This window comes from Biomphalaria glabrata, chromosome 12 (genome assembly GCF_947242115.1).
Source record: "Biomphalaria glabrata chromosome 12, xgBioGlab47.1, whole genome shotgun sequence".
In the NCBI taxonomy this organism is placed as follows: domain Eukaryota; kingdom Metazoa; phylum Mollusca; class Gastropoda; family Planorbidae; genus Biomphalaria; species Biomphalaria glabrata.
Genome location: NC_074722.1, coordinates 22,263,078 through 22,277,740, shown reverse-complemented (window position 1 = coordinate 22,277,740; position 14,663 = coordinate 22,263,078). Strand labels below are relative to the sequence as shown.

The following is a 14,663-nucleotide window of genomic DNA, read 5'->3' as shown; positions in this document are numbered from 1 at the left end:
CATCTTTGATTTCAGATAAGGGTCTATACTCTACATTAGATTTCCCTCCACTAGCTTTGTGTTAAAAAAATTGAGTAGCCAGATCATTAAAAAAAATTGATTGACAAATTAAAAATAATTAAACAGTGTGTTAACTAAATCTTTTAAGGGATACATTGCATTTAACATGACATGGTATATAACAACTTTGAGAAAGCACAACCGACATTCTTGAGAAGTTTCTTTTTTTTTTTTTTTGTCATGTGATGCAACTGTTAGTTATTCCTAAAAAAAGTCTTATGGTGCATTCAAAAACAAGTTTCAGATAAATTTAGAAAACGAACAAAAAAATGGAGGGATTGAGAAGAATGGCAAAGAAAGTAATCATTCGAAGTGTCGCGTCCTAGACTCAAGTTCATATGACCACATTTAAACCAATATCTGAATTTAAAACAAAAAATCTTTTCAACCAGCTATCCAATCAAAATCTCACTATCATATCTCTACTTCGTCTGCTGCTTCGTCGACATCTATTACGCGAACTCTTCTCAAAGGAAGATAAAATTTTTCTTGTCTTCCTCTTCAACGTCATAGTGGCAGACGTCAGGCTGGTGTTGGCCCGTTAGCTCCCATGTTCCATGGCAGTGTGGCACGTCAACGGCCTTCCAGGCTGTTTCAATGTTGTAAACTCCATGTCCAAGACAGCGCATACCTGTCTCTCTGTTCATGGCAACGGGCTGACATTCTACGCAAATGGTGCTATTGACGGTCAGATGTTTGGCCCACTCAGAACTCTCGCAACCATGATGGGTGGATCTGATCTTAAATTTACCGCTATATCTGTAATAGGAATGCATATAAATCATTTGTTTAGGTTATGTTGACTTGGAGCATGAAACGAGGTTAATGATAAATGCCCTCAATAGGAAGATAGCTAATGCCGTATTACTAAATGTACAGCTCAATTAAAAATATAGGTTAATGCTTCACATAAAAATGTATTTCAATCCACAAGCTCTGAGAGAATCAGTTAGTCAGTTTTAATAGAGTAAAACCAAGAATGAAATGAAGTGATAACAACAAATCAAACAATAAAAGTGTCAGTAAAACTTTTCACAAGACTAGGAGAAGAGAGAGAAGCACTTCATACACAATTACAAGTGATAGCAACATTTATCGTATAAGCTGCAGAAATAGCAACAAATTTACAACATCAGAGGATAACAATCACCTTGAGGAATGATAGTAACTGGATACAACATCAGGAGAAATAGCAACATTTGACACAACATCAGGAGAAATATCAACATTTGACACAACATCAGGAGAAATAGCTACGCTTGACACAACATCAGGAGAAATAGCTACGTTTGACACAACAACAGGAGAAATAGCTACGCTTGACACAACATCAGGAGAAATAGCTACGCTTGACACAACATCAGGAGAAATAGCTACGTTTGACACAACATCAGGAGAAATAGCTACGCTTGACACAACATCAGGAGAAATAGCTACGCTTGACACAACATCAGGAGAAATAGCTACGCTTGACACAAAATCAGGAGAAATAGCTACGCTTGACACAACATCAGGAGAAATAGCTACGCTTGACACAACAACAGGAGAAATAGCTACGCTTGACACAACATCAGGAGAAATAGCTACGCTTGACACAACATCAGGAGAAATAGCTACGCTTGACACAACATCAGGAGAAATAGCTACGTTTGACACGGGAGAGATCTTGTCGTCAAGTTTTGAACTTGGCCAACACGCACAGTGTCTAGACTCTATGTTGTATTGACACAGAGAAGACTGAGTTGGCTCAGACTTGTCACCAGCACATGCCAGATGGGAGAATTCTCAAAGACATCCTTTATACAGTACCCCAACAAAATAGCGCGGACAAAATAGCGCCGACCAAATAACGCGAACAAAATAGAGCAGAAAAAATAAATTTCAGTCATTTTGAAAGAACTACTTTAGATATCGTAAAATATAAATAGAGCCAATATTTTTTTTTTAATGTTATCATTATTTTTCAGTCATTTGAAGTAAACACTTTAGATATCTTAAAACATAAATACGCAAAAAGTAATCAAAAATTATAATAAGCTAAAATAAATAATTTCAAAATGTATCATTTATTTACAGTCCAAAAATGTACTTTGAAAACAGGCAAAGATACTTGTTAGATTTATATATATATACACACCACAAACTTTCACAAACTTAAATTGTAGGAAATGTCACGTAGAAATTCCATAAGTGACTTGTTGCCGTACATAGGCTGCAAGACGTCTGTCAAGTTGGAGGTAGTTTGTCTTGTTTGCAGCTTTACTTCGTTCTTCAGCATTGTACCACAGATTCTTTTTCTCTGTGTTCTGTGTGAGAGATTAACTTGTACACATTAGGGTGATGACCGTCAATAGACAGCTGAAATGCATGGTGCCATCCCTCCACTGAATTGTTTGTTCGTAGAACATTTTCCTGTACTCGACCTCTAACATTCCATAATGCTCTAGGAAATCTTGGAGTCACTCTGCGGTTTCGTCTTTGGCGACCAATACAGTTGTCCTCCCAATAGTCATACAAATTCCCTACAACATCTGAGGGTCATCTCGATCTTCGCAGTCTTTACATGGGCAGATGGAACAAATGAGATTAAACAAACATTTAACGAGATAAGTGACCGCCAGCTGAACTAATGGTGACACGCCTAAGTTCGTCCTGGTTTGATCAAAGAGAGATGCCGCAGATAATAAAGATTTTTAATTATATTAACACACACATCATCATACTAACCCTTGAACATGGGTTACATTTAAAAATCATTATATTATTTTTAGGAGAATGAGTTAAAATTGTATGTACTCTCTTTCTCTGCAAATATGGCCTACTTCTAGATCTATTAAAATTCTCAACAAAAATGCTGCCCAGGACGGTCACTTACATAAATCCGGAACTTTTATACACATCATAGAGAAGTCCGCGCTATTTTGTCTTACGCTGTTTTGTTGGGAAATTTCACGCTATTTTGTCGGCGCTATTTTGTCCACGCTATTTTGTCGGGGCACCCCTTTATACTGAGCTTGCCGAGTCATTCAAACATAAGGAACGCAAAGATTAACCTACAGAGATGTCTGTAAGCGTACTCAGGACTGCAGTTAGTAACGCAAGTATTTGGTAGGAAACTGCATAAGATCGGACAACATGGAGACAGACTGCGTGCTGGTAGGACGAGACCAAACTGAGGCGAGCTTATACAAGAACAAGGGGAAGAAAGCTGCTCTATCAGATAGCCCTAAAACAGATGCATTCAGATGCACGAACAGTGGCAAAGTTTGTGTGTTTAGTCACAGCAGATTCTGCAAGGAGAAGCCGACACCAACAATTTATCAGGGGCGCATCCATTTTATTTCGAGACATATAGACAGAAGGAACCAATATGTGCGTGTGTATATGTGCGTGTGTATGTGTTTAATATATATTATTAACAATTTGGTTGCTAAAAAAAGACAACTCCTATTTTGACTTACGATGGTCTAGTTAGAATCTCATTAAAGTATTTGGAGTATAGATTCTTGAGAATGCCCTTCCATGGGTCGTATTTCTTCTCAGTTCTGTAACGACCAAACTCAATGGGAAGAATTCTGGCCTGTTCTGTGAAGAGAAAAGAGAAGCAGATGGTCATTGCAATCAACTGAGTGAACATTTGATAGTCATGAAAACTAATCTCTTAACGTCGGGACAGGTGTGGTTGAAGAGTCTAAGGGATTCGAGGGAAAGAGAAACTAGAGCACTAGGGGATCTGATGCTGTGCGTGTGTGTGGAGTGTGTGAGTGCGGAAGGCTATTTAAAAATGTGAGTATGGATATATAGCATTTCTAAACATGAAATAACCTTGGATGGGGGTGTCAGTTTTAACGTGACCATACCTCTGTTCAATTCATATCTTTAAGGAACATGGGTGGGAAAACCAGCATATGGATCTCGAAAACGGCTAACACGATTTTATTCGAAATTTGATAGTTGCTGTATATCGTTGGGAAAAGTATTAATAGCTCGTTGGCCACACTGTGAAAACTCTAGTTTTACTGTTATAATTTTTCAAAGTAAAAAAAAAAAAGAAAAATTTAAATTTGGCTAGAGAACGAGAAAATATTTATCTTGAACGGACTAGACGTCTTCGAGTATTTCAGCAAGTAGGTATCATTCCATAGACTTATATCTATTATATCTAAACTGGACATGGAGATCTTTTAACACTACAAAAAAAGTCATGAAAATTATTTTTAAAGTTGCAACAAGGCGTTGTTTTGTAAAGTAGCCATAAGACGTAAAGTTGTTTTCTTTTCAATCCTAATCTATGTAACATATAATTTAATTTTTAGATCTAGATCTAGTAATTAAACATCACATAGAAGAGTACTCTCGTCCAGTGGCGTTACTAGGGGGGTGCGGTCCGCACCGGGTGACACCCATTAGGGGGGGGTGACACCCGAATGGAAAAAAGAAAGAATATTGGCAAAAACTAGAAAATAAAAACTCGAATGGAAAAATTGAATATCAGCAAAAACTAGCAAATAAAAAAAACCTATAGATATATACCCAAATATGTCTAGGCATATCTACTGTACTGATGCCTGAGAAATATCCCAAAAAATACACTGGTACGACAAAGTAGAAAACACCAAACTGTGGGAGATGAGTGGGCAGAAAAATATAGAGGTGCAGATCTTAGAGAGGAAGTGGAGATAGATTGGTCATACCCTTAGAAAAGATACCAGCAACAGAGCTAGACAGGCCTTAGAGTGGAACCGCCAAGGAACAAGACGCAGAGGAAGACCAAAAAGAGCATGGCGACGCAGTGTACTAGAAGAAGCCGAGAGGACCAGAAAGAGCTGGGAAGCCATAAAAAAAACTAGCAAGAGACTGTGGAGAATGGCGTGTTTTTGCTGAGGCCCTATGTTCCACGAGGAACTCAAAGGAATGATGATGATGACATCTAATGTACTAATCTCAATCATTGTATTTTATTTTAGGCCCTATTGTACATATTTTATTTCTTTGGTACAAATGTCCAAAAAGTTACGTGACAACAAAGGGGGATGCAAAGGCAATTTTTTTTAAAGAACAAAAATTTGTTGTATTTGCATAGTTATTTTATATTTTAGTATCAATTAGGCGAACGCGACTTTGTTACCAAATTTTAAGAAAAATGAAATTATTAATTATTTGACATCGTTTTACTGTTCAATTAGAACTTTTTCTACGTTAGCAGCAAGATCGATTCAAAAGGCTGTTTTAAACAAAACGTTTTATTGCCTCTACAATATGTCTAACCCGTTTTCTCCCGACCAATGCACCATCCTACTATTGACGGTTTTTTGTTAGAACAGAACAGGCCCGCTACAAGTCGCCTTCTAAAGATGAGGATGATCCTAGGACAACAAGCCCATTAGAAACTCGTATAAACTACTGCAGCTTTCTCAAACAGTGGTGGTGGAGGGGGGGCACCCCATGCGGAAGGGGGGCGACGTTCTCTCAAGAGGGCGCGATGTCCTATCCAATGGAGAAGAGGTGACGCGATTCAAATTCTTTTACACGGGTAAAGTTTAAAAGTTGTCTGTTCAAATGTTGAATATTAACCCAAATATATATATATAAAAGTTTAAAAAGTTAAAATATTGTAAGATAAAGACTACTAATAAGGATCTGTTCAAATGTATACCAATTAAAAACGTCTCTGTTGACGTGATTCTTTTTAAATGGTCAGAATGGTCCAAATTCTCTCATGTGTTTAACATCGCTATGTTGACGGCTTTTTGTCACAAAAACGACAAGTTCGCGGCAAGGCTTCTTACTGAACACGAAGATGATGTTAAGACATACGTGCGCTATATGTACATCGAACATCCCTCGTATAATAGTATTGGCCAATGCTACCCCCTTCTTTATTAGACTTAATTTGAGCAACTTTTTTAAAAACTAGTATAAATATTGCGCTCATTGTCGGAACGTCCCACCCCGTTATATTTTAACACTGACATGAGTTCTTCTTACTACGGGAAGAAACATGCGTTGAAGACGACACAAGCTGAGAACGAAGGAAAACACTTGGAGGAGCTAACAGCGCTTCAACAGACCACATTGCTGGATTGATAGGAAACCTGACAGTGCTGATGCCTCTCTTTCGGTTATACAAAACAGTTTAAAATTATATACATAACACTATTTTTGAAAAAAAAAAGACTTAATGTTTAGTGGGTGGTAAAAGTTTGAGAAACACTGCTCGTTTGCCTCGAATGTCTCTCACGATTCAGATACGGCCCATCTATTCTTTATTTAATTTTTATCTATTCTTTATTGAATTTTATTTGACGTGCAATCTTCTTACAACTCGAAATTGTACAAGCTAGACCCAAGGAGAGTGAGTTTCTGAAGCTCAGAAATGCTGAAAAATGCTTGGCGCCTGGGGCTTCGGCCCAGACATCGCTAGAGGATCTTTATACGCTCCCCGAGACCAAATAGATGACTAAAGTAACGGCCAAGCTCATTTTCTCATGCAGGTGGTAATCAAAGTTTGAATAACACAGCATAATGTTATACAGTTTCCTGTCTATAAGTCTAATAAAGTAAACATATTTAGGTGATGTTAATAAATATATATTGTAAAATATGAGAAACTATATTCAAAATATCATAGACAATGGGGTTTTAAAATAGCATTGCCACTCATTAAAAATTTGTGAAAAAAAAAGTAGGTCATTAGCTCACTGTATTTGTTCAAATAAAAAAAAGAATTAATAATAATTTCTATTGGGTAAAGTTTGGATAAAGTTGATGGCCGGGGGGGAGGGGGTGACACCCTGAGCTAACCGCACCGGGTGACACCGGCCCTAGTGACGCCACTGCTCTAGTCTCATCTATCTATCTATATCAGTGATGCCCAACCTAATTCAACCCTCGGGCCATTTTAATTTCCATTACTCTTCTCGCGGGCCACATGACCGAAAAGTTGCAAAAACTAAATGAAATTGTTCTGAAACTATTTTGGTAGAAACCTGTAGATTTAATACTTAATTAATAGATTATATGACATTTATATTTTTTTACGATTAAAAAAATAGCTTTTTAAAATGTGAGCAACAGTGTAATAGGTAGCTTTACCAACGACTCATTTTGTGGTCTCTTTTTGGTAAATATTCCCATCAATCCTCCAATCTCTAGGCGTAGTTTAACAATCTTTTATTCGCGACTCAAACTAAGAATGCCGCCATATTTATTTTATGTCATTTTATGTTGTTGTTTTATTATATGTTGGCTTATTACCATGTTCAACAAAAAAGTCAAGATATGTTCCCTTGTCCTGGTAGATTGTACATTCAGAGTCCCATTTCATAAATACACAAATGTTAAAGTTTATGGTATCAATCCATCGGAGAAAACGTGAGGGCCCAAACATATGTAAAGATTCATTTTTTCAACCATTTTTTTTTGTTTGGAAAGGAGATTTCTACACTTTGTGCCGACGTATCGGTGGGCCGGATGGAACCACGTCGCGGGCCGGATCTGGCTCGCGGGTCGTATTTTAGGCATCACTGATATATATATATATAATTCTCTTCATGGCTCAAGAGTTTGGACAAGTAATGGAAAGACCACTCTTTTATTTCTGCAAGACTTGGGTTACCCCACGTAATTTTAGAGGCGAAAAAAAAAAGGGGGGGGGGGAGAACAAGTAGTATTCACTCGTCACTAAATAGCAGGGCCGGACTTAACCATTGTGACCAATAGTCATGGAAAGAAAGTAAGTAATATACTCTGTATTCACCCGTCACTGAATAGCAGGGCCGGATTTAACCATTGTGAAGCCCTATGCGTAACGGATTTCGCGGGGCCAAATTTGGGTAGGACTACAGATAATAAGTGAAAATTAAGAGTTTATATTAGAAAATAAATTCGTATTACCATTTTATTCATTTTTACGAGCCTTGCGTGTGGCGAAGTCATACAGTATATCATAACAATTCTATTTCCTACATAGATCACGCTAAATATCAAGAATTACCAAATGTTTCAATTTATCTTCAAGAATTGTTGACCTCAAGTAATTCTTGATTAGGTTGAGGCGCGAGAAGCTTCTTTCACCAGATTCCACAATTACTGGTATTGCATAATGCCGTTTTTTTTTAATCGCGCGTAGGTTTTGCGTTTTCCATATTGAATGACAATATAAAATGTCAATTTTTGTCTATATATTTCAGGAGGTTTTTATGAGTTTTCAAAAGATTTTAATAATTTTAAGAGATTTCCAGGACTTTTGCAATTTCAGATTTCCAGGAGCTCCTGGTAAATCGACAGGAGGCCGCGGGAAATCTATTATAAGTTATAAAATGGTTTATTTTAATAATTTATACACCTAGAATAAGCGCGGGTCCTTTGAAAGTGCGGGTCCTATGAAAGTGCGGCGCCCAATGCGGTCGCATAGGTTGCAGTGGCCTACGGCCGGCCCTGCAAAATAGCAGCGTATGCTACGCCGCCGGTCGACTAGTATATATAATTATCTTCATGGCTCAAGAGTTTAGACACCACCTAATGGAAAGATCACTTTTATTTTTGTAAGTCGAACTAGAGTTACCCCACGTAACTTTAGCGGCGAAGAATAAACAGGGGGGGGGTGGAGAACAAGTAGTATTCACCCGTCACTAAATAGTAGGGCCGGGCTTAGCCATTGTGACCAAGAAGTAAAGCATAGATCACTCTTTTATTTCTGCAAGTCGGACTACAGTTACCCCACGTAACTTTGGCGGCGAAAAAAAAAAGAGGGGGAGGGGAGAACAAGTAAACTACTCTGTATTCACCCGTCACTAAAAAGCAGGGTAGGATTTAACCATTGTGGGGCCCTATGCGAAACGGATTTCGCGGGGCCACGTTTGAGTAGGAATACGGATAATAAGTGATAATTAAGAGTTAGTATTAGAAAATAAATTCGTCTTTGCATATTATTTATTCTTTACTATGTACAGAATTACTTTACGAGCCTTGCGTTTATCGAAGTCATACAGTATATCATAAGAATTCTGTTTCCTACATAGGTCACGGGTATTGCATATATATAAATATTATTGAATGACACCCCAAATTGACCATTTGTGTCTATATATTTCAGGAGATTTGTATGAAATTTCAAAAGATTTTAATAATTTCCCTGAGATTTCCAGGACTTTTTCGTATATTTTGCAATTTCAGAAAATTTCCAGGAGCTCCTGATAAATCAAGAGGAAGCGGGAAATCTGTTATAAGTTATAAAATGGATTAATTTAATAATGTATACACCTAGAATTAGCGCGGGTCCTATGAAAGTGAGGGTCCTATGAAAGTGAGGGTCCTATGAAAGGGAGGGTCCTATGAAAGTGAGGGTCCTATGAAAGGGAGGGGCACACTGCGAACGCATAGGTTGCAGTGACCTAAGTATACGCCGCCGGTCGACTTGTAATTATTATTTTGCAATTTGTAGATACATAATCTAGAAAGATCTAGGTAATCAATCTATTTAAATGTACATAAGATGATTAAAATCATCAGGCATAATTATTTTGATCTTATCTAGGATTTTTAAAACATTATCTCAATGGAAACTAACAGGAAATGGAATGGCTTTATCTTATCTTATATAATACAGACGTTACTTCAAAAAAGAAGATGATTACGTCCTACGCGTCATGCATTTAGTCATGCATATTAACCAATGACTTAAATTCTGCCAAGTCACTGGTTTTCCTGGCTATCTCAGGCAACCCATTCCATGCTCTAATATCACTAGGGAAGAAGGAGTATTTGTACAAATTTGTCCTAGCATATGAAACGAGGAATGTGCCTTTATCTTTGTGTCTTTCAGAGTACTTTATTAAATTTTGTTTTTGTATTTGAAGATTATGGTTCAGTGTTTTATGTATAATTGCTACTTTACTTTTGGCTTTATTTCATATATTTGCGTGAATATGTAAATCTGTGATTAATAGCCCATTCTAAAGAAAATCCGAGAAATGATTTTGCATTATTTCTAAACTTTGAAAACTAAAGATCATTACTTTTCTAAGATAGAAAAGATTGATTGGGGCGACTCCCCTTACAGCTTGAAAGAGAGTTACGTACATAAAAATATACATATATAGGTCTGTGAATCGATTAATCGCGGATAATAATTTGTTTCCGATTTCCAGTCTAGATATAATATATATAAGAATATGTATTATTCATTCAAGAGTTAAATAAATTAATGTTTAGGAACATTTTGCGCATTGTCTTCTAAGCTTAGATCTAGACCGTTAAACCAGAATTCTTTCTCAGAAATGAGGGGGAGGTGGCGGGGTAAAAAAGTTCCAATTGTTGAAATCTAATATTCATTAAGGGATCAAGAGGAGGACATGTATCGTTCTATAAGTTGTATTGGAGATGGTATTGTCTTTTGTCCTAAGTTTTCTCAGATGTTATTCTAGTTCACAAACAGGATTGTGTTGAGCATACTTTCTTTTCAAAGTCGCAGGTTATAAATTGTTTACATTCTACTGCGTTATTGTTTCATCTATAGCAGCTAAATGAGGATTAAAACCAACATATCTAGCATCTCGAGGATTAAAACCAACATATCTAGCTGTAATTTTTTATTTCTGCTTATAATAGCTTTAATTTTTTCCCTCCTTTACCAATACATTGATTGCTTTTTGATTAAGAAAACAAACGACTTGATCTTATTGACAAAGTCACAGAATTAATGATTCACTTTCTAGCATTACGAGATGAGGGACAACATTGAATTAAAGTCAGCAAAAGAAAGCAAATTAGATCTATAACTCTGTTGAGGGCAGGTAATATATATCATAATATGTTCTCCTTCTAAGAGCAGGTCCGAGAGGTTTGGTCATAATATGTTGTCCTCCTAAAGGCAGGCCTTAGAGATCTGGTAATAATATGCTGCCCTAAAGGGAGGTCTGATCATAATATGATGTCCTCTTAAAGACAAGTTAGGTCATAATATGTTGACCTTCTAAAGGAAAGTGTCACATTCCAAGAATAGTTTCGACCTTTATTATACCAAATTACGGGTTAATTGATCCCAAAATCTACCCCCCATTCTCAGCATAATTTACGACTATGTTCACAAGTCCTTCACATGCTTTCTCTCTCTCTCTCTCTCACACACACACACAAACACACACACACAACCAATATTTCTCCAAAACACACACATAAAGGTAGTCGCTACACTTCTGCAACTTTTGATCAATTTTATTGGCGCTCTTTGTGACAAGAGTTTTTGTCTTCAGCACATGGCGTGTTTCAGTTCTAGAAATAGACAGTTGGGATAGTGACACAGTGAAACCAATGGGATGATAATTTGAGTTGTTGCCCTTTTGAGTGATCTTGGTTGCCAATGTTTAAGAAACTGTTTGCACTAGCCTAGTAAGTTAACAGCTAAACAAATAACCAAGAATGAATTGCTTCTTATATTTGACTATGTCTCCTATCTTTAACTTCTTAGGTGGAATTTCAAAGCTAACGCAAGTCACTTAAAAATGGTTCTATGTCTCCGAGGGGCCGTAAAAACACAAAATGATATTATTTAGTCGAGATTAAAAAAATATGTTGTTGCTCTTTTGGATGCAAAGTTTACTGTACAACATTAATGAATTTATTTCATCTTCCTCATTAGAATTATTATTTGTACACAAGAAAGAAATATGTTTGAGACAAGCTAAGATATATGTTCAATTCTGTTTGAAACAAGCTAAGATATATGTTTAATTCTGTTTGAAACAAGCTAAGATATATGTTTAATTCTGTTTGAAACAAGGTAAGATATATGTTTAATTCTGTTTGAAACAAGCTATGGGCATATGTCAAAGTGTGTTTGAACAAACTATGGTCATAGCTCACAAAGCGATGCATTGACAATTGTAGATTGATTTCGTAATCATGTAAGCCAGCAAACTGGATATTGCCGATTCAAAACAGTTATATATCATAATTAAAAACAATAATCATTGTTAATTTGTAACTTGTTTTCATTTAAACAGAAGAATATATATAGAGATTATATTAGAACTCTGTGCATTGTAGGCTATGAACCCTCGTTAAATCTCTCGTGTTAATAAAAACTTTTTTGTTACTAGCCCATTGTGACGTAATGGAATTTTTTTTTCCTTTGACGTCATATGGAATTAATTCTCGGAATGAAATGTTAAAAGAACTCACTCGGAGCACCAATGTCTAGGATCCCTCGACATCTTGCTCGTATTGATGAGACATTTTTTAGTCTAACTAGGCCGTGAGACGTAGTGAATGTTTTTCCTTTGACGTCAGATGGAATGAATTTTTCAAATGAAATGCTAAAACAACTCGGTATAATAATGTTTATTAAATCTCGTTATCTGGTTCGTATTTTTCAAAAGGATTTTTATTGCATAAATCTAATCTAAATTACATCTAAATTATTCCAAATTTATATTATAGATCTAGATCTAGTAGATCTAGCAAGAAGTTAATTATTTTTAACTTAGAAGGAACATCCGAAACATGTAAAGCAGAAAAAAACATTTTTTTTTACAACGGCAAATGAATCTTCGAAACATTATTACTTTTGACCATCAAAATTAAATCACGTCTTGAATATTGCTTGCGAATAGGCGGATCCGACAGGGATCCGACTCCAACGGGGGCCGCCTCTGAGTTTGTATGATAACACAAACTCTCTTTGTAATTTTGTATAAGTCATTAAAAACACGACATTAGTCAGTGTCAAATCTGGATTTTGCATCAGTATTCATATTATTATAAGCCAATATTAATCAGTATTAGCCACTATTAGGTAAGAATTAGCTAGTACGCCCAAGTTCAGTATGTAGAGAAATTAAAAGCTCGTGAGTTGGTTAAACATTAATTCAACATTGGCTAAGTTTTCCCTTTTCCCTCTTTAGCATTTGTACTTGATCAGACATTCAGTTACGCGATAAGACATTCAGTTACCTGATAAGACATTCAGTTACGTGATAAGACATTCAGTTACCTGATAAGACATTCAGTTACCTGATAAGACATTCAGTTACCTGATAAGACATTCAGTTACCTGATAAGACATTCAGTTACTTGATAAGACATTCAGTTACGTGATAAGACATTCAGTTACGTGATAAGACATTCAGTTACGTGATAAGACATTCAGTTACCTGATAAGATATTCAGTTACCTGATAAGATATTCAGTTACGTGATAAGACATTCAGTTACGTGATAGGACATTCAGTTACCTGATAGGACATTCAGTTACGTGATAAGACATTCAGTTACGTGATAAGACATTCAGTTACGTGATAAGACATTCAGTTACTTGATAAGACATTCAGTTACGTGATAAGACATTCAGTTACGTGATAAGACATTCAGTTACCTGATAAGACATTCAGTTACGTGATAAGACATTCAGTTACCTGATAAGACATTCAGTTACTTGATAAGACATTCAGTTACTTGATAAGACATTCAGTTACTTGATAAGACATTCAGTTACCTGATAAGACATTCAGTTACCTGATAAGACATTCATTTACCTGATAAGACATTCAGTTACCTGATAAGACATTCAGTTACTTGATAAGACATTCAGTTACTTGATAAGACATTCAGTTACTTAATAAGACATTCAGTTACCTGATAAGACATTCAGTTACCTGATAAGACATTCAGTTACTTGATAAGACATTCAGTTACCTGATAAGACATTCAGTTACCTGATAAGACATTCAGTTACTTGATAAGACATTCAGTTACTTGATAAGACATTCAGTTACTTGATAAGACATTCAGTTACGTGATAAGACATTCAGTTACTTGATAAGACATTCAGTTACCTGGTAAGACATTCAGTTACCTGGTAAGACATTCAGTTACCTAATAAGACATTCAGTTACGTGATAAGACATTCAGTTACTTGATAAGACATTCAGTTACTTGATAAGACATTCAGTTACTTGATAAGACATTCAGTTACTTGATAAGACATTCAGTTACTTGATAAGACATGATAAGACATTCAGTTACTTGATAAGACATTCAGTTACCTGATAAGACATTCAGTTACTTGATAAGACATTCAGTTACTTGATAAGACATGATAAGACATTCAGTTACTTGATAAGACATTCAGTTACTTGATAAGACATTCAGTTACTTGATAAGACATTCAGTACATATTTTCAGGGTGTACGTAAATTAATTTTCTCAAATGTAAATGAAAGTAAAAGTAAAAAAAAATTGCTGCCTAGGAGTTCAGAGCTGCTAGAAATAGAACTGTCATCAAATCAACCAGTTAATTATCGAGATTGTATTAACCTTTTTTTTTTTACTTACATCGGTGGTAATCAAAGAAATCAAGAGAATATCGCTAACAAGACAGGACACCTACATGAGTTCCACTGGAATTAGAATCAGTGGTTAATGCTAGGAAATGGCATGAGAAATAGAAGCTTTACAAAACAACATTAAAAGCGAAAGGAAAGGAAGAGAGAGAAAAAAAGAAGGAATGAAATATAAGGAAGATAGAAAGATACAGGGGAATAAAGACAGAGGGAACAAATATGGAGAGCTAGAGCAAGAAACTTGTCCAATATTTACCTCCTC

At 36.0% G+C, this 14,663-nt stretch overlaps 1 protein-coding gene across 5 annotated transcripts in view; it reads right to left on the bottom strand.

Moving 5' to 3' along the window:
- Positions 1–218: 218 nt before the first annotated feature.
- LOC129921980 (somatomedin-B and thrombospondin type-1 domain-containing protein-like) overlaps positions 219–14,663 on the bottom strand; it is a 126,475-nt gene continuing 112,030 nt past the window's right edge. For all 5 annotated transcript variants that reach the window (XM_056005511.1, XM_056005509.1, XM_056005510.1 and 2 more), the window contains 2 exons: positions 3,522–3,645; positions 219–819 (listed from right to left, as the gene is read on the bottom strand). In XM_056005511.1, coding sequence (XP_055861486.1) covers positions 528–819; positions 3,522–3,645 — 416 coding nt within the window. In that variant the 3' untranslated portion in view covers positions 219–527. The remainder of the gene's footprint in view (positions 820–3,521; positions 3,646–14,663) is intronic.